General features: G+C 45.0%; 1 protein-coding gene across 1 annotated transcript in view; it reads left to right on the forward strand.

Moving 5' to 3' along the window:
• Positions 1–1,495: 1,495 nt before the first annotated feature.
• The window catches only part of LOC308333652 (voltage-dependent T-type calcium channel subunit alpha-1G-like), a gene marked incomplete at its 3' end in the record, with an annotated part of 39,169 nt that continues 22,671 nt past the window's right edge, over positions 1,496–17,993 (forward strand). Inside the window, exons 1-6 of the mRNA XM_080790108.1 lie at positions 1,496–1,514; positions 6,203–6,329; positions 8,817–8,942; positions 10,354–10,443; positions 12,076–12,268; positions 14,951–15,001. Of these exons, the coding sequence (XP_080646234.1) occupies positions 6,249–6,329; positions 8,817–8,942; positions 10,354–10,443; positions 12,076–12,268; positions 14,951–15,001 (541 nt within the window). The 5' untranslated portion in view covers positions 1,496–1,514; positions 6,203–6,248. The remainder of the gene's footprint in view (positions 1,515–6,202; positions 6,330–8,816; positions 8,943–10,353; positions 10,444–12,075; positions 12,269–14,950; positions 15,002–17,993) is intronic.

Consider the following 17,993-nt stretch of genomic DNA (forward strand, 5'->3'; position numbering starts at 1 on the left):
ATGCTGTTATTCCTGACGTTACCTGTGACTGGCGACAGCCGAGCGATCCTTCTCCAAGCTAAAACGTATTAAGACCTACCTGCGGAGTGCCATGGGTCAGGCGAGACCGAGTGGGCTTGCAATCCTGTCCATTGAAAACACCAGAGCCCGGGAGTTGGACATTTTAGACAAGGCGAGGTGAGTAAACGGCCATTTTTCTTACTCTAGTCTATAATAGTATTTATTATCTGTCTGCCTCACGGCCCGCACCGCGTCAGTGCGGAGAACACTCTCCGTGGGGCTGAAACGTTTTACTTTTTTCCTGTTGTATTCCACTATTCCAGGAATTTCCAGAATTGTGTGTGAGAGATGGGATCATATAGGAGAGAGACCTGCATGACCCAGCTTGGCTTCATCGTCCTTCACAGTAGAACAGAAGACAAAAGACTTCACAGTAGAAGAGAAGACAAGAGACTTCACAGTAGAAGAGAAGACAAGAGACTTCACAGTAGAAGAGAAGACAAGAGACTTCACAGTAGAAGAGAAGACAAGAGACTTCACAGTAGAAGAGAAGACAAAAGACTTCACAGTAGAAGAGAAGACAAAAGACTTCACAGTAGAAGAGAAGACAAAAGCCATTTGATCATTCTTTATTTTTTTATGACCCTCCACCATGCTCCGTGACTTTAAGTTGATGGACACATATAGGCTATAATAGGCCGCCTAATTACTATATATGAATGTCTATTCTGTTTCAATGGACCTTTCTGGCAAAAACACATAGAATAGAATAGAATAGAATAGATCTATCATAGAGTCATAGACCTATGGGCTATATATAAACACATAGAATAGACCCATAGAGTCATAGACCTATGGGCTATATATAAACACATAGAATAGACCCATAGAGTCATAGACCTATGGGCTATATATAAACACATAGAATAGACCTATAGAGTCATAGACCTATGGGCTATATATAAACACATAGAATAGACCTATAGCGGCGCGCTCAGTCCCAGCGGCTCGGAGCTCTCCTGTACGGTGCATTTGTTTGTTGTTTTTCTGTTTGTTACTAACACTGTGCTTGGCTGACTACACATATAGCCGACATGACCTACTACAAATAGGATTACTTAGAGAGCGAGCGATCACAGCCGAGTTTCTTCACACCCACGGCATCCCGGTGGATATAGCCAGATGTACCGACTCGCCGTGGATTGTTCTCCCCGCAGAGAGGCGGCGCAGACGGCGACGGGAGAGACGGCAGAAGCGAGGCTGTAGAGCGGGCGCTCTGACCAGACTGAGGAAGCAGCCTCACAAGCCGCCGCTTCCCAGCATTTTTCTCACCAATGCGAGATCGCTCGCCAACAAAATGGATGAAGTGAGACTACTGGTGACAACGAGCAACATCGTGAAAGACTGTTGCGTCCTACTTGTCACGGAAACGTGGCTCAAGCCATCCATCCCAGACTCGGCTATTGAGCTGGAAGGGCGGACCTTACACCGGCATGACAGAACTAATGACTCCGGTAAGAACAGAGGGGGGGGCCTATGTGTTTACTTAAACAACAATTGGGTTACAGATGCAAAGACGGTAAATAGTCATTGCTCTCCAGACTTGGAATATGTAACTGTTAAATGCAGGCCCATATACCTAGCCAGAGAACACTCTGTTATGATTACAGCTGTGTATATTGCTCCCGATGCTAATGCTAGCGTGTCGCTTGGACTTTTACATGACACCATTAGTAAACAACAGAGCATGTATCCTGAAGCCGTCCACCTCATAGCAGGAGACTTCAACCATGTAAACCTAAAAAAGGTGCTCCCTAACTTTTATCAGCACGTTAAGTGTGCAACCAGGGGAGCAAATACATTGGATAAAGTCTATTCCAACATCAAATTGGGCTACAGAGCCAAGCCACTACCACACCTGGGCCAGTCAGATCACATGTCCGTGTATTTGATACCAGCATACATCCCCCTGAGGAAGAGAGCTCCTATCACAAATAGAACTGTGAAAACCTGGCCTGAGGGCGCTTCCCAACAGCTGCAAGACTGCTTTGGGTCAACTGACTGGGAGGTCTTTGAATAATTATTTGCGTTTATTTCAAAATAGTGAATGCTGCATTCATGTGGTCTGGTATACAGATGGTGCCCCCCCCCCCCCCATTCGATATCTATGTGTGCCTGATGATGAGTTTAAGGCAGGCAGACAGCCAGTGTAGAAGAGAGAGAGAAAACCCCCCCAGACGGACAATGCATGGCAGGACAGACGGCGCACAGACAGAGTGATGCACTGTGGGAAACGGGCCCATCATGGCGGGAAGTCAATAAGCCTATAGCGTATTAGAAGCTTCTCGTAAGCATGTCATGACACGGGGAGTCAGTGGAGGAGGAGGAGGGGGGAGGGGGGGGGGGGGGTACAGTATAGTACAGTATATGTTCGGCGTGGATGGAGCACCTTCCTCTTGTCCCCCCCTGACTGCAAACCTTAACCCATTTTGGGGCGGGAACCCCCTTTTGGTGTTTTAAAATACTTTAGCTATTGAAAAATAGCATATCCGACAAGCTTGTGTAGGTCTGCTGTTTTTGAAAAACCGTGAAAATGTGGCACAAGTCTTTGAATATATTATATTTCAGACCGAACATTTTTTTATTCAAATATTGGCTTCTGGGGGGGGGGGTCCCTGGAACTACATATTTTGAGATGGGGGTCCGTGTGGCCCAATAGAGATAATTCTGGGGGTCCTTGACATGAAAAAGGTTGAGCACCACTGACAGAAAAATGTCAGAAAAATGTTAGGATTTAGAAGCCTTTTTTTTTTATCGACACGACCTCAGTCGAAAATGGGTTAACCAGTGAGCTTCTATATACTGTAACAGTAACACCCAGAAGCGTGTCAAACACATGTCCATACGCAGCGTGCATGCACACACACACATACACTCAGACATGTGTGCGTGCACGCGCACACGCACATGTACATTCTCTTTCTCTCTCTTGAGCACTAGTGCCCTCTATAGGTCAACGTCTTAATACATTATTATATCATTTTAAGAAGAAAGGGACAGGTATACAGGAATACAGAAAATGCAAATACATAAAAAAACATAATTCAGATTCTTTGCCAACTACAGTAAGTCCCCCTTGCCTCGAGACGTCAAGGTCTTTTTAAAAAAAAAAACAATTATTGCCTTTCTACAAGACAGACAGTGAAATGCTAAGTGACGAGGTGAAGCCGTGGGGTGTATCGTAACCATGTCTCCGGCTCAGATCAGTGGCATTGATCTGGTATATAGGCTTCGGCTCACAACCCCATAGGCTGTCTGTCTAAATAGCTGCTGTCTCGTGTCCAGTGTAATGTGCTATCGACTCTCTCTCTCTCCCTTCACTCAGCGCCATGCGATCCATACCACAAAGACAATGGCTGGGCTCGACAGAGGCAGACGGAGAAAACGACAGCCTCCTCGAGCCCTTTTTGTCCCCCCCCCCCCCCCCCCCAAAATGAGTTAATAGCACAGGCAGACTCTTCACATACTAGAGCATGTCTGAAATAAGTGTGTGAAATTGAAATTGACATTGAAACATGAAGTAAATGCTTAAAGGAGAATTCCATACTAAAAGGCTTTCTTACCTTTCTTTGTAGTTGTTACGTCCCCATCAAAGAGGTCCAGGTGTTATTTTGTGAAAAAGCTCCTTATTGGCTATTTCCCCTACCATAAGCCCTAAATTAATTGCATTGAATTGAATGGGATGTATGGGGTGTTGTGCTAATTTGCTTATTTCCATCGCTCAAAATTATAATTTCTTTGTATATATCCTCTCTTCATAATGTAAATAATAACCCAAGCGGCACACTTTACTACTTATTTCGATGTCTGACCGATGCAATTCATTTAGGGCTTATGGTAGGGGAAATAGCCAATAAGGAGCTTTTGCACAAAGTAACACCTGGACCTCTTTGATGGGGACGTAACAACTACAAAGAAAGGTAAGAAAGCCTTTTAGTATGGAATTCTCCTTTAAGCATGTAGCTAGGTGTAATGTTAGAGACCACAGAAGTGAACCTTTCAAGCCTGTTTTCTCTCAACTCGCTGTTTCTCTGCAAGACATTACTCTATAAGCCATATCTCCAAAACTGGTGGGTCAAACTGAACAACCAATATGTCAATTTGAACCTATGATTCCCTGCTTTCATATATGAAAAATCCAATGGCAGTCCCTCAGTCAGTCAAATATATATATATATATATATATATATATATATATATATATATATATATATATATATATATACATAATCTCATGCTCAGTTTCTTAGCCCCTCCTATGCCCGGCTTTGCGTGTTTGTGTGGAATTTCAGCGGTGCCTTGATTGGCTGATCACCCCATGGCGATGATTTGATTGGCTGAGCAAAGTTATGAGGATTAAAAAGTGCAGGGCGGGAACGAGAAGATGTATGATGATAAAAGAGCGCCCCTCACTTCACACGGGTGTGATTTTTGCGTGTGACTAATCTAATATTCTAATTTGAGTCGTGTACAGTGTATGAGCGCACGGCTGTGCAGATGAGCTTGCATAACTTTATACTTGCATACTGTGTGTGCGCGTGCGCGTGTGCTTGTCCGCGTGTGCGTGTCCTGCTTGAACCAGTACCGCTGTGATGAAGGACTTGGCGCCATGCTGCTACTAATTAAACATCCTAGTCACTCCATTGACTTAATTAGATGAGTCTGTTTCCTCGACTGCAAAAGGAAAAGGAGAGAGAGAGAGAGAGAGAGAGAGAGAGCATGGAAACATGCATGTGCACATGAGCGCACACACAAAGACGAGGGGTTGATGAGGACAAAGTGGATTTGAACTGACAAGCATGTCCAGCGTATATATATGGCGGCCATGGAAGCTGAGTTTGCATGAGGACATGAAGCTATACGACGTTGGCCGACACACTCTCAGGAGGTGTTAAATGGTAAACGCATTAGTGGCACTGGTGATAAAAGGGGAGAGAGAGAGAGAAAAGATGAGGTCACCAGTTTTTGAGTGGCAAAAGGACAACGAGGAATATACTGTTCACAGAAGATGGATGGAGAGAGGTCAGTCCGTTGCTCTCCCCAGGTTGGCAGGGCGAGTGTATAGCCGTATAGCGCCCAAGATTACATTTATTAGATCATTGACACCGGGTGGGGTAAAAAAATGGATTACAAACATCTTTTAAATGTGTTTTTTAATAAAAAAAACAAGAATATGGATGGATGGATGGAAATGGTTGAATGCATCCATTTCAGAATGCATGCTGAAATGGATGGATAGTTGTTTGATGCACGGCACGCACGCACACACACACGCACGCACGCACGCACGCACGCACGCACACACACAGTCACACACAGTCTCACACACACATGCTCCACATGTCCCAGACGCTTCTCCCTTCTGGCTCGCAAACTGTGGAACGAGTGCAAGCTTAATGAAAAGGCTCAAATGTCATTTAAATAGCATGTTGTGTAGACAGATGCCAGGTCATTGTTGACCTGGCATATGATCCTATATATAGTGTGTATAGTTTCAATGTAAAGTTTTTACAAAATGTAGATTTTTGGGGGATACTCTTAACTGTTGAGCGTTATTCATAGTCTGGGATTTTCGGTGGTGAGGTGACCACCGAACTACAAACGTCACTGAGCCGCGGTCAAGAGCAAACCACCACCGCCACCACCCCCAGCCCTTCTCTCTGTTTTTACTCACCACACCGCTCAACGTTATTTCAGCTCCGGTGGTCAGCTCACCACCGGAGCGGTGGTCACCTCACCACCGAAAATCCAGACTATGAATGAGCCTTTAGACTACTGATGATAGGTTCTTGTTGCGAACGCAGTGAGCACTTACTATGAGACCTAGCAGATCATGTCTGTCTGTGTGTGTGTCTGTCTGTCTGTCTGTCTGTCTGTCTGTCCCACTATACGTCCAAATATGGAGTGTGTTGCATCATCAGCTCCATATATGGGCACAAAAGGGGCCACGTCCACATATACAGTAACAGCTAATAGCATATTAACCAGACAATATAATCCTCACTCAACACAGACACAACAAGCAAACCTGGGCTTGTTGCATTTTGGATTAAGATCATCTGCCTTATACACTATTGTACTTCACGCGTATACAGTACAACATGAGGTTAATATGTTTTTGTCTCGCTTTGTGTGTCGTCAGTGTGATCAGCAGAGCCCCGGGACTGAAGCTGGTGGTGGAGACGCTCATGTCCTCTCTGAAGCCCATCGGAAACATCGTGGTCATCTGCTGTGCCTTCTTCATCATCTTTGGCATCCTGGGAGTACAGGTGAGGAGAGGGGAAGAGAGGAGGGGAGAGGAGAGAAATTAGACATTCAGCCAAAAAATAGCAGCTTCGCGCCACATTGTGAGCTTGTAGATCGGCTATTTTCACTACTTCTTAAACGTTTGTATTCTAATTCATGGATTTTTTTTTTTTTTTTTTTTTTTTTAACAAAAAACTTTAAATGTAGGAAACAAAAATAAAGGGACCCCATGAAAAACGGTGCACATTAACCTCAAGCAGCGCATGTCCCGACTGCATGTCCTCTTGACCGTTGTTTTTCCACATGTCCATGTCCGTTCCGTTGGTGTGTCGGATTAAGCGTGCACACCCCATGAAAAACCTAGTGTTTTGGGACGCAGTTTGGGACCCACTTACAGTATGGGGTTCTCGTAATAGTCCTTCGGCCCATGAAGGAACCGATCTATATTAACCCATTCTGACCTGAGATCAGATTCATACGAGGTTTCCACTGGACACACACTGGTCTGATTAACCCATTCTGACCTGAGATCAGATTCTAAAAATGTCAGTCGTTCTTCGATTCTTCAAAAATAGCAGACCTACAAGCTCGTAGCGCGCCACTCGGTGGCGCGCTATGAGCTTGTAGATCTGCTATTTTTCAATAGCTAAAGCATAACATGATGCTATAACACCAAAACGGGTTCCCGGTCAGAATGGGCTAAATGGGCTCTGTGTCCTTGGACGTCAGATGTGTGTGTGTGTGTGTCTCTGAATGACCCCCCCCCCCCGGTCTAACAGATGTGTCGGCGCTAATGGTCATACGGACAGCACGCCTGGACAGCAATCGGAAGCCGCCTGCACTTGAGAATGGGCTTTTTATATAGTGTTCACTCTTCTGTATTATAGTTAAACTATATAACTGCTCCAAAATCTATTAAATGATCCTCATCATGCCGGGGACTTCTGCGATAAACTATACCGTGAAACGCATGCAGGTCCCTCCTCCCGGGCTTCACTTCCCAGTGCAGTGTGACTATTACACACACTTATCTCTCCCGGAGATAATAGACGATAGAGTGAATCTATAGTCTAATTGTGCGTTGCAGCGCGGATTTACGTTAAAGTGCCAGTCACTGTGGAAGAAAAGCTACGTGTGTTTTTTTTTGTAGTGAACAAAATGATATTGACCATTGTGTATGGTAGAGTATTAACATACAATATAGATAATTTTTTTACTCCCTAGGAATTTACTCCTTGCTGTATTGTCTGACCATTACTCACCAGCTCTATGTTACAGTAGTTCAGTAGTGAAAATGTCAGCACACCAAGGTGTGAATCTTGGGTATATAGGACAGTGAAAGTTACACTGATTGATGTTTTACCGCGCGTTTACCTAGATTACTGTAACCCGTTCAAACCGGTAAATCAACTGTGTCATTTTAGATGTATTCTGCGTTAGCAGATGTACAATACAAGATGTAGGCGTGCCACAATATATATACAGATATCTGCTATTCAAAAATAGCAGATATACAAGCTTGTACATCTGCTATTCATTTCTTTTACATTGTTGAAAAATCTTCAGAGTGTGACTACTAGGGCTGCCGTAATTGTCCAAAAATTGGATTCGGATATTCGTTTTAAAAACCCACGTGGATTCGAGCAATTCGAGCCATTCGGATTTCAATTCGAGCCAATCGGATTTTTTAATAATTATATTTACACCAATACAACCTTAGACATAACATTTAAGATCGCATTGCTGGCGCAACTCTCTCTCTCCGCGCATTGGTGTTGCTGAAAACTGAGATGGAACGGAACGCATACATTCTCCCTTCTCCAGTAACATTTTTTTCTTAAATGAGCAATCCTACCACACAGCCTTATCAAAACGAGGCACGGAGGCAGTGTTAATTCTGCTGCATTATTATTATCTGTGGACTGTGGGTCTGCTGCCGACGTTATGAAACTTTTTAGCTGGCTAGCGCCTATGCTCCGCTGTTATGCTCAAATTAGTGACCCTAAAGAATTCTGAGGCAACATGGCTGGAGACGAGGCAGCCAATCAGAACTGCGCTGCGCTGCGCTGTATAGTCTGTGTTTAGGAAATGTGCGAGGCAGCTGATTTATTCTTCAATGTATGCCGTTGTCGGCGTGTCGCATGGCAAATATAACTAATCTACAAGCTCACAAGTCACAACGCTTACCCATGGCACGGAAAACTAATAATAATAATAAATACAAAAATATTTTTTATTATTATTTTTAATTCGAACCTTAATTTTATATATTCGGTTATTAATTAAAAAAATTGATTCGAATCTATATTCGGATATAGAATATTCGTTGGCAGCACTAGTGACTACTACCAATGCAGAAGGCATTCGTAGAATCGGCCACAGGTCTTAATGATCAATTAAGAGCATACTGTAGCTGCTAAATGCCTAATACAATTTGTGAATTGAAATTGTAAATTGAGTGCCGCTTTTCACTGGCTGGCTTTTGTTTGTTGTTTCTTCTTCACCCACAGCTGTTCAAGGGGAAGTTCTTTGTGTGTCAAGGAGAGGACGTCAGGAACATCACCAACAAGTCGGACTGCATGCGGGCCAGCTACAAGTGGATCAGGCACAAGTACAACTTTGACAACCTGGGCCAGGTGAGACCGGGGTGCATACTTATAGTTTAGACTAGGCATTGGATAGACATGGGTTAAGGTTAGGTTTAGGTGTGCTTGCCCCGTGGGAGGTTAGGGTTAGGGTGAGGTTGTAGGACTAATGACTGGTCTAACCAATGACTAGTCTAAACCTAAAAACTGTCTAAACTAAGTACTGCACCCGGTGAGACCGCGTGCAGGGCATCCGTTCATCCACTCTGGCCCCTTTTCCACCGAAAGAACTTTGGTTCCGTTCCTAGATTGTTGGAACCTTTTGGTGCTTTTACTAGAACCCGGTCGGCCATTTTCTTGGTTCCTGTTCCGTTATAAGGTCTGACTGAACCAATTTCATTTTCAGTGGAAACACTCAATATTAGCTGGGAATAAAGAACTGAACTGGTTCAATGACCTCGTTGGAAAGGTGGCCTCGGCGTCTAAAATATATTATTTGACCATCTTTTGTATATCGTTATACATAATATTTGACGTAAATCTAAGCCCCTCTATTTTAGCTCTTTTCTTTAAGATTTAAGATGGAAGTGGTATTGAGTATTGAAAATAGCTTTTTACTAATTAATTGATTGATTGTTTGAATACTTTATTGGACAGAGATGTCAGACATTTATCCCAAAATGTTTCCATTGTATTCAATTCATCAACATGGTCATTAGATGCACTGGAACACACACTGTATACTTTCTTCCCCTTCTCCTGAAAAGTAACAGTTTTGGACACGCAAAACACACGCACAAAATGAACACAAGCTTTTGTGGAGAAAGTCAGAAGTTGTTGAGGATTAACGTTCTTTACATATACCAGTGCTGGTTTTGACCAGGGGGGCAGTCAGACAGATATTTTGTGAAGCCACTAAGGAAATCGGGATTTCCTGAAAGTTCATATAATGGCCTGTTGTGGCGCTGTCATTGGGCCCAAAAAACCCCATAGCTCCATAGAGGTCCATGTATTTGGGCCCAACTTCACCTAGACTGTATTACCTTAATAAACATGGTCATGAATACTTTCTGCTTCCAGTCACTAGTTTAAAGTCTCATTTCTCATGTCATAATATTCTTTTTGGAAAATGATGGTCCCATTTATTAAAAAAATGACCATAGAGTCACGTATGTTCTGAGGGGCGTGGCTACCGTTACAGTCTATGAACGGGATCCCCCACCCACTCGAGTCAAAATAAAAACCAACGAAGAAGAAGGGGGGAAGTCCCGCCTCGTTGTCTGGGCCAGCCAATGGCCAGCTGGGCCCAAACGGATCTAGAAAGATGGCGATTTACATTTCAAGGACTGACAGGCTTCATTTTATGTCCATATCAGACCCGGAGAACGCTTTGTCCATATTTTCTATGGTTTTGACCCATGTTGTTGCGTCTCTCCTCCTCTCTCCTATTCCCCACGTCCAGGCCTTGATGTCTCTCTTTGTACTGGCCTCCAAGGACGGATGGGTGGACATTATGTACGACGGACTGGACTCAGTCGGTGTTGACCAGCAGGTAAGCGTGTGTCTCGATCGTACGCACAGGGCACAGCTGTTGCCACGAACGCAGACGACACGCGTGCATTACATTTTGACCTATAAGCTATCGTGTTTTAGCTATTGAAGAATTCACGTCAAGTAAGAATGTATTACTGTTTAAGCCAAGTAACTAATTCAACAAGTCAAATAACTACTATAACAAGGGAACCCCTTTTGGTGTTTGAAGCATTATGTTATAATTTAGCTAATTTAGCTAGCCACAGAGTGGCGCGCTATGAGCTTGTAGGTCTGCTACTTTTGAAAAATCGTAAAAATGCGGCACAAATCTTTGAATATATATTCTTATTATATAAGACTTTTTTTTCTTTTTTGTCGTCAGGTCAAATTGGGTTAAAGGTAGCGTATAATATTTTTAGTTAAAGCAAAATAGAAAGTGGGTTTCCAATTTCAGCCAAATCAGGAGAGAGTAGCCATTTATCATTACATGTTATAGTGTTCCAGTCAAGGGGCCAGCTAGGCACTCCAATGTTGAAGCGCTGGGCCCTAGTGGTAAGAGGAAGGACTGCAGGCGGACCCGTGGATTCTTGAAGAGGAAACCCTGTGCAACCGAGCGCTCAACGTTAAAGCCCAGCTGCACTTCCGCATTTGGACACCAACATTTGGTGCCCAAATGCTGAATCAGCGGAAAAATGCGGAAATAGACGGTCCTTCCGGCAGCCTTCCGGGTGCTTCAAAACGCCACTGAGCAACTTCCACTGACATGAATAGCGGAGGGGGCGGAGCTTCGCGCCAGTTCAGTCTCTATCCTTTTAATACTCTATGGTTCCAGTTCCAAATTCTGTGTCATCACTTCCAGTTTCCCTTGTTGATCCTGTATGTGTGAGTTACCTCTCTCTGATTGGATGAAATTGGTAGACGGCAGAACGCCGATGTTCTGTCCTAATTTCTGACTTAACACTTTGACGGCTTTATAAATATATATGACATATACCGAGGCTGCCCGGGATTGTTTAACCCATTTTGGGCGTTCCAAGCATTATGTCATGCTTTAGCTATTGAAAAAATAGCAGATCTACAAGCTCATAGCGCGCCACCGAGTGGCGCGCTACGAGCTTGTAGGTCTGCTATTTTTGAAAAGCCGTGAAAATGTGGCGCAAATCTTTGAATAATATATTTCAGAGTGAACATTTTTAACTAAAATATTGGCTTCTGGGGGGGGGGGGGGGGGGTCCCTGGAACTACATATTTTGAGATGGGGGGTCCGTGTGGCCCTATAGAGATTTTTCCGGGGGTCCTTGACATGAAAAAGGTTGAGCGCACCACTGACATAGAAACATAGGATTTTGAAGCCTTTTTTTTTTTATCGACCTCAGTCCAAAATGGGTTAATTACCTTTGGAGTATACGCCCAAGTATTTGCGCTTTTGATCCATGGAAATCCGCTTAGGAACACTCCAACGACAGTAACACTCTGTCCGCCTCTGTCCTCTCCAGCCGCAGACTATAGTGTAACACGCCGTCCGCCTCTCTGTCCCTCTCCAGCCACAGACGATATAGCGTAACACTCCATCCGCCTCTCTGTCCCTCTCCAGCCACAGACGATTTAGCGTAACACTCCGTCCGCCCCTCTCTGTCCCCTCCCCATGCAGCCGCAGATGAACTACAACCCGTGGATGCTGCTCTACTTCATCTCCTTCCTGCTCATCGTGTCCTTCTTCGTGCTCAACATGTTCGTGGGCGTGGTGGTGGAGAACTTCCACAAGTGCCGGCGCTCGCAGGAGGCCGAGGAGGCCAAGATCCGCGAGGAGAAGCGCCTGAAGCGCATGGAGAAAAAGAGACGGAGTAAGGAGAAGGAGCTCGCTGGTCGGTAGTCTTTCCACATCTTTCTGAGTCCTTGCCTTGATTTGAGCCTGTTTATTATTATAAGTTGGTTTGGCCTTTTTTAATTAACGGAGGAACGCACATACTTCCCCCTTTTTTGAGCGGCCGCTATACAGTAGAACCCCCCCGCCCCCCTCCCCCTCCCCCTCCCGAGACGCTATACGCCTTGAGTATACACCTCCCCTCCCTCCCTCCCTCCTCTCCAATCGACGCCCTCTCCCTCCCTCCCTCCCTTCGGCGGTCACCCGTCCTGGCAACCGAACGACGCGAGGACAGACGACCGCTGGCGCTTATTATAGGCTTTTTGAATCCCCTTCCCCCCCTCCCTCGGTCTCCCCCCCTCCCCTTGTGCGTCGGACCCCTGCCTGGCCTGGTGTTAGTAGGCAGCAGCTCGCGCTAGCTCGCTTGCGGGGGGCATCAATTGGGAGCAGCATGCCCCGCCCGGTGTTGGTGTTTTTGGTGTTTTGGTGGGGGTGGGGGCGACGGGGGTGCTTGCATGGTAGTCTGGTTGTTGTGTGCATTATAACGGAGCTTATATATGGCTAGAGGAGGAGGAGGAGGAGGGGTTTGAGGAGGGCGAGATTAGTTTTATTTGAAGGAGAGAAAAAAAACCACACACAAAAAAAAAACCTTGCTCCCGGGCCCTTCTCCTCTTCTGCATGCGGTAGTCGGGTAGTATACAAAGACCGGGAGAGGTCTGGTTTCCTATGATTTGAGTCCACTGCTCTCCTATATTATACACCCCCCTAAATATAATAAGCATTGCCCCCAATTCTTGCATTGGATTTTTTTTGGGGACTTTTTTTTCTTCTCTTTCCTCCCATCTACTTTTTTTTTTTCTTTTTTCCAAAAGGCAAATCTTGTGCCTTTTGCAAAGTGTGTCCCTATATAGGAGCAGTGGATGTTATTATGCCGGCCGCGCTCACTGTATATATAGCAGATAATGTAAGGCTTTTTTTGATGATTTCCTGCTGTGTATATATATACGATAATCACGGGGGAACAGCCGGGAAATGTGTGTGTATGTTCATCTCTTGAGAAATACAGATGGACGTGGATCTTCTTTTTCCTTTTTTTTTTTTTCTTCCTTTTTTTTTTCTCTCCCAGGAGGCGTTGTTGTGCCAGGGGGGTATTTGACCCTACAGAGCAACTGCCACACCCAAACTCTCTCTCTCACACACACACACACACACACACACACACACACACGCACACCACATGCACACGCGCACACGCACACCACATGGTTTAACGAAAACAACACAGGTACACACCTTTTTTTTTCCTCCCCGAACACACACGAGCCCTTCCATAATCACGAGTTGATTTCCACCCGTTTCCTTTGAATATTTTTATTTGCTACAATTTTTTTGGTAGAAAGGTTTGTCTTAGGTTTTTTTTTTCTTTTTTTTTTTCAAGCTTGATATTTTTCTGTTGCTCGGAAACCATATTTCCTTTTTTAATATATATATATTATTTTTTTGACTAAATGGCTATTCAGATTGAGGACCCAAAAGATGGATGCCCGTAGTGAGAAAAGGTGTGGAAAAAGAGAAAAATGGAAGGTTATACATTTTCTCTCTCTTTTTCTTTTTCACTCAAAAGTGAAAGTGGTTCTCAAATTGGGGTGCAGGGGACCCCTATACCAAACGGACCCTTATACGTGGATACAAATGGACCCGCATGGGTCCATTTGGTTCCATGTGTGACGCTCTCAGAGTTATGTGGGGTCCTTTGAAACGCGGGCCCATTTTGGTTCCATTCGTACGCTCTCAGAGTTACGGAGCCGGTTCCAAGTTTGAGAACAAACCTCCCTATTAGGTGTTCCATTGCACGTTTTTGGTCGTATAAGAGTGAAGGGTTGTTGTTGTTGTTGTTGTTGTTGTCGGAGAGACCTCTGGTTTTTAAGTTGAATGGACGGTGAAAGTGGACAGCGTTAATCAAGACCACTAGGACTCAGAACCTCATGGAAAGACAACAGAGCACTTTGTACCCACGCCAGCTTATTCTCTCATCGCTTCCTTCTGGCCTTACTCCATCGCTATTTCCCTGTTGCTCTCTCTCTCTCTCTCTCTCATTCTCATTTTCTCTCTCTCTCATTCTCATTTTCTCTCATTCTCATTCTCATTTTCCAGTCGCTCACTCACACTCGCTCATTCCAGCATGGAGCAGTGTTACGGTGAAATCGATGACCCGCTGGAATTATGTGACCATCTTGTTGACTTCACACAACTTACCATGGAGGTCTTGAACTCTTGCTAATAAACAAACTGCAACGATTTACACATTCGGACGCTGACATTATGTGATGTCTACAACGATTGTCACATATTCCGCAGGTCACCCGTTTCACCGTAACACCACCACGCTCGAGTGGCCGAGCTTTTTTGGGTATTATTGGAATTTGGCTTATTCTCTCATCGCTTCCTTCTGGCCTAATTACTCCATCGCTATTTCCCTCTCTCGCATTCTCTCTCTCGCTCTCTCTCTCTCTCTCTCTCTCTCTCTCTCTCTCTCTCTCTCTCTCTCTCTCTCTCACACACACACTAATATCCCCACATCCATCTTCTCTTCCTCTTTTGCTGCTGCTGCTGCTTCTCTCTATATATATATACACTAACCCGGTCTCGTCCCCCTCTATAGATATTTGTGTTCCTGGGCTGAGTTCACGGTTTTCAGACGGCACTCTAAAAGGTACTGAAGTTCACATTCGCATGTTGTCTCACGTTGTCATACGTGTTGTCTCAAAAACAAACCACCACCCCCCCTCCCCTCCCCCCCTCTCGCCACCGCCACCACCACCACCACCACCCACGCCATTGGTGGCCGATAGGGGGGGATGAGCTTCAACGTTGTTCACGAGAGGTATGGGTACCCATCCCGTGTCCACCCGCCCCCCCCTGCCTCTTTCTCATCAGACCTCAGTCTCAGTCTGCTAAGTCTGGACATGCTGTTATGCCCCTCCCTCCTTCTTCACCATGTTTTTTTTGTTCCCCCCCCCCTCCCCCTCCCCCCCTGTCGTCGCTCACTGTATCGTGACTCCGTATTGTCCTTTTAATTGTCACAGTTTCTCTCCACGCACAACAAGAAAATGGTTCATCTATTCCGTATGCTAGTGTCAACAGCTGGCTTCCATGCCTGCAACCGTCACTCACGTTGGAGTGGACTCGGTCCAGTGGAGTGGGTTCTATGTGCGTTTGGTTTTCCGACGTGCCGACGGAACGACATGCATGAGTCCGACACCCCATACCCCAAAAACCCAACCCTAAACCCTATAACCTCACAGGAAGCCACATGTTTAGTTTTAACCTGCCACGCATGTCAGGAGCTAGAGGTTAGTTTTAACCTGCCACGCATGTCAGGAGCTAGAGGTTAGTTTTAACCTGCCATACATGTCAGGAGCTAGAGGTTAGTTTTAACCTGCCACTCATGTCAGGAGCTACAGGTTAGTTTTAACCTGCCATGCATGTCAGGAGCTAGAGGTTAGTTTTAACCTGCCACGCATGTCAGGAGCTAGAGGTTAGTTTTAACCTGCCATACATGTCAGGAGCTAGAGGTTAGTTTTAACCTGCCACTCATGTCAGGAGCTACAGGTTAGTTTTAACCTGCCATGCATGTCAGGAGCTAGAGGTTAGTTTTAACCTGCCACGCATGTCAGGAGCTAGAGGTTAGTTTTAACCTGCCACGCATGTCAGGAGCTAGAGGTTAGTTTTAACCTGCCACGCATGTCAGGAGCTAGAGGTTAGTTTTAACCTGCCACGCATGTCAGGAGCTACAGGTTAGTTTTAACCTGCCATGCATGTCAGGAGCTAGAGGTTAGTTTTAACCTGATATGCATGTCAGGAGCTACAGGTTAGTTTTAACCTGCCATGCATGTCAGGAGCTAGAGGTTAGTTTTAACCTGCCACGCATGTCAGGAGCTACAGGTTAGTTTTAACCTGCCATGCATGTCAGGAGCTACAGGTTAGTTTTAACCTGATATGCATGTCAGGAGCTACAGGTTAGTTTTACCCTGCCACGCATGTCAGGGAGCTACGTGTTAGTTTTAACCTGCCACGCATGTCAGGAGCTAGAGGTTAGTTTTAACCTGCCATGCATGTCAGGAGCTACAGGTTAGTTTTAACCTGCCACGCATGTCAGGAGCTACAGGTTAGTTTTAACCTGCCATGCATGTCAGGAAGCTACGGGTGAGTTTTAACCTGATATGCATGTGGGACTCGGGAGCGGTGGTGTTGTTGGACTAATGCCTGTCGTACCGTTAGCATGTCTAAAACCAGCGTATATGCACCCCCCCCCAGTGAAGTACGTATAGCCGTGTGGTCGCCGAGCATCGGCACTATAGAGCGTCGCAGGCCCGCCCCCTTTCAGAACGCCGAGTGGCCCAGGAAATGATTCTCCATTCATTTTCTCCATAGGCTTTTTCACTTTTTGAAAAGCCTATGGAGAAAATGAATGGGGGAATCATTTCCTGGGCCACTCGTCGTTCTGAAAGGGTGGCGGGCTTGCGACGCTCTATAGCCGATCTACAAGCGTCAGAGACAGGGACATATAAGAGGGAGAACGGGACAGGGGAGGAGTGTAGAGAATGTCTGCCAACCATTTTTTTTTTCCCAAGGCATACCAGGTCAAAATAATGTTGTTTTGTTTTCCGAGGAAGCCAATTGCTTTCCGTTCATTTCGGTTGCAATTTGAAAGTCATTGCTTGAGATAGGTAATCCAATACACTGTTAGCCTGCTATATTGACTTTTTTTGTTTTTGTCAAATTGTTTGTCAAATTGTCTGTCATTGCGGTGTGTCAGTGTGTGTGTGTGTGTGTGTGTGTGTGTGTGTGTGTGTGTGTGTGTGTGTGTGTGTGTGTGTGTGTGCGTGACTGCGTGACTGCGTGACTGCGTGTGCGTGTGTGTGTGTGTGTGTGTGTGTGTGTGTGTGTGTGTGTGTGTGTGTGTGTGTGTGTGTGTGTGTGTGTGTGTGTGTGTGTGTGTGTGTGTGTGTGTGTGTGTGTGTGTGTGTGTGGGGGGGGGGGGTTGCATTGCAAAGCACATATGGATTTCAAAAGTCTAGACCAAAACGTTCCCGCGATGTTGACTCATTATTTATCGCTTGAGTTCGGTGACATTTTAATAAGAATACAGAGGAAATAACACCTAGCATCTAGATAGAATATATACAGGCATTCATGGGGTAATGGTTCGCTGCTATGTATACAGTATGGCCGAAGAAAAAGCTGTGAATAGACTGACATTTATATACTGGTCTGGCCCTTTACCTTTGTGTTGTCCACGCGGATGGAATGTGTTAAGTGCTGTACTTAAGTACAATTTTGAGGTATTTGTACTTTATACTTGAGTATTTCCAATTCCAAGTACTTTTTTACTTCTACTCCACTACATCTCAAGAGCCAAAATTTTAACTTTTACTCCACTACAATTATTTGAAAACTTGAGTTACTATAGTTACTTTGGAGATTTGGAAAACTAACCACATACATTTCGGCCATTTGAAAATAGATTTTGTACACATTTTTGAACATGTGAAATGGGACGTTCTGCAATACGAGTACTTTTACCTTTAGTACTTTAAGTACATGTTGATGCCGGTACTTTTGTACATGTTGTACTTTTACTTGCAACGCAAGTAGCTCTAAATTGCAGTATTGGTACTTTTACTTAACTAAAACAATTGAGT

The sequence above is a fragment of the Protomyctophum bolini genome (genome assembly GCF_963924005.1).
Source record: "Protomyctophum bolini genome assembly, chromosome: 18".
NCBI classification, from domain to species: domain Eukaryota; kingdom Metazoa; phylum Chordata; class Actinopteri; order Myctophiformes; family Myctophidae; genus Protomyctophum; species Protomyctophum bolini.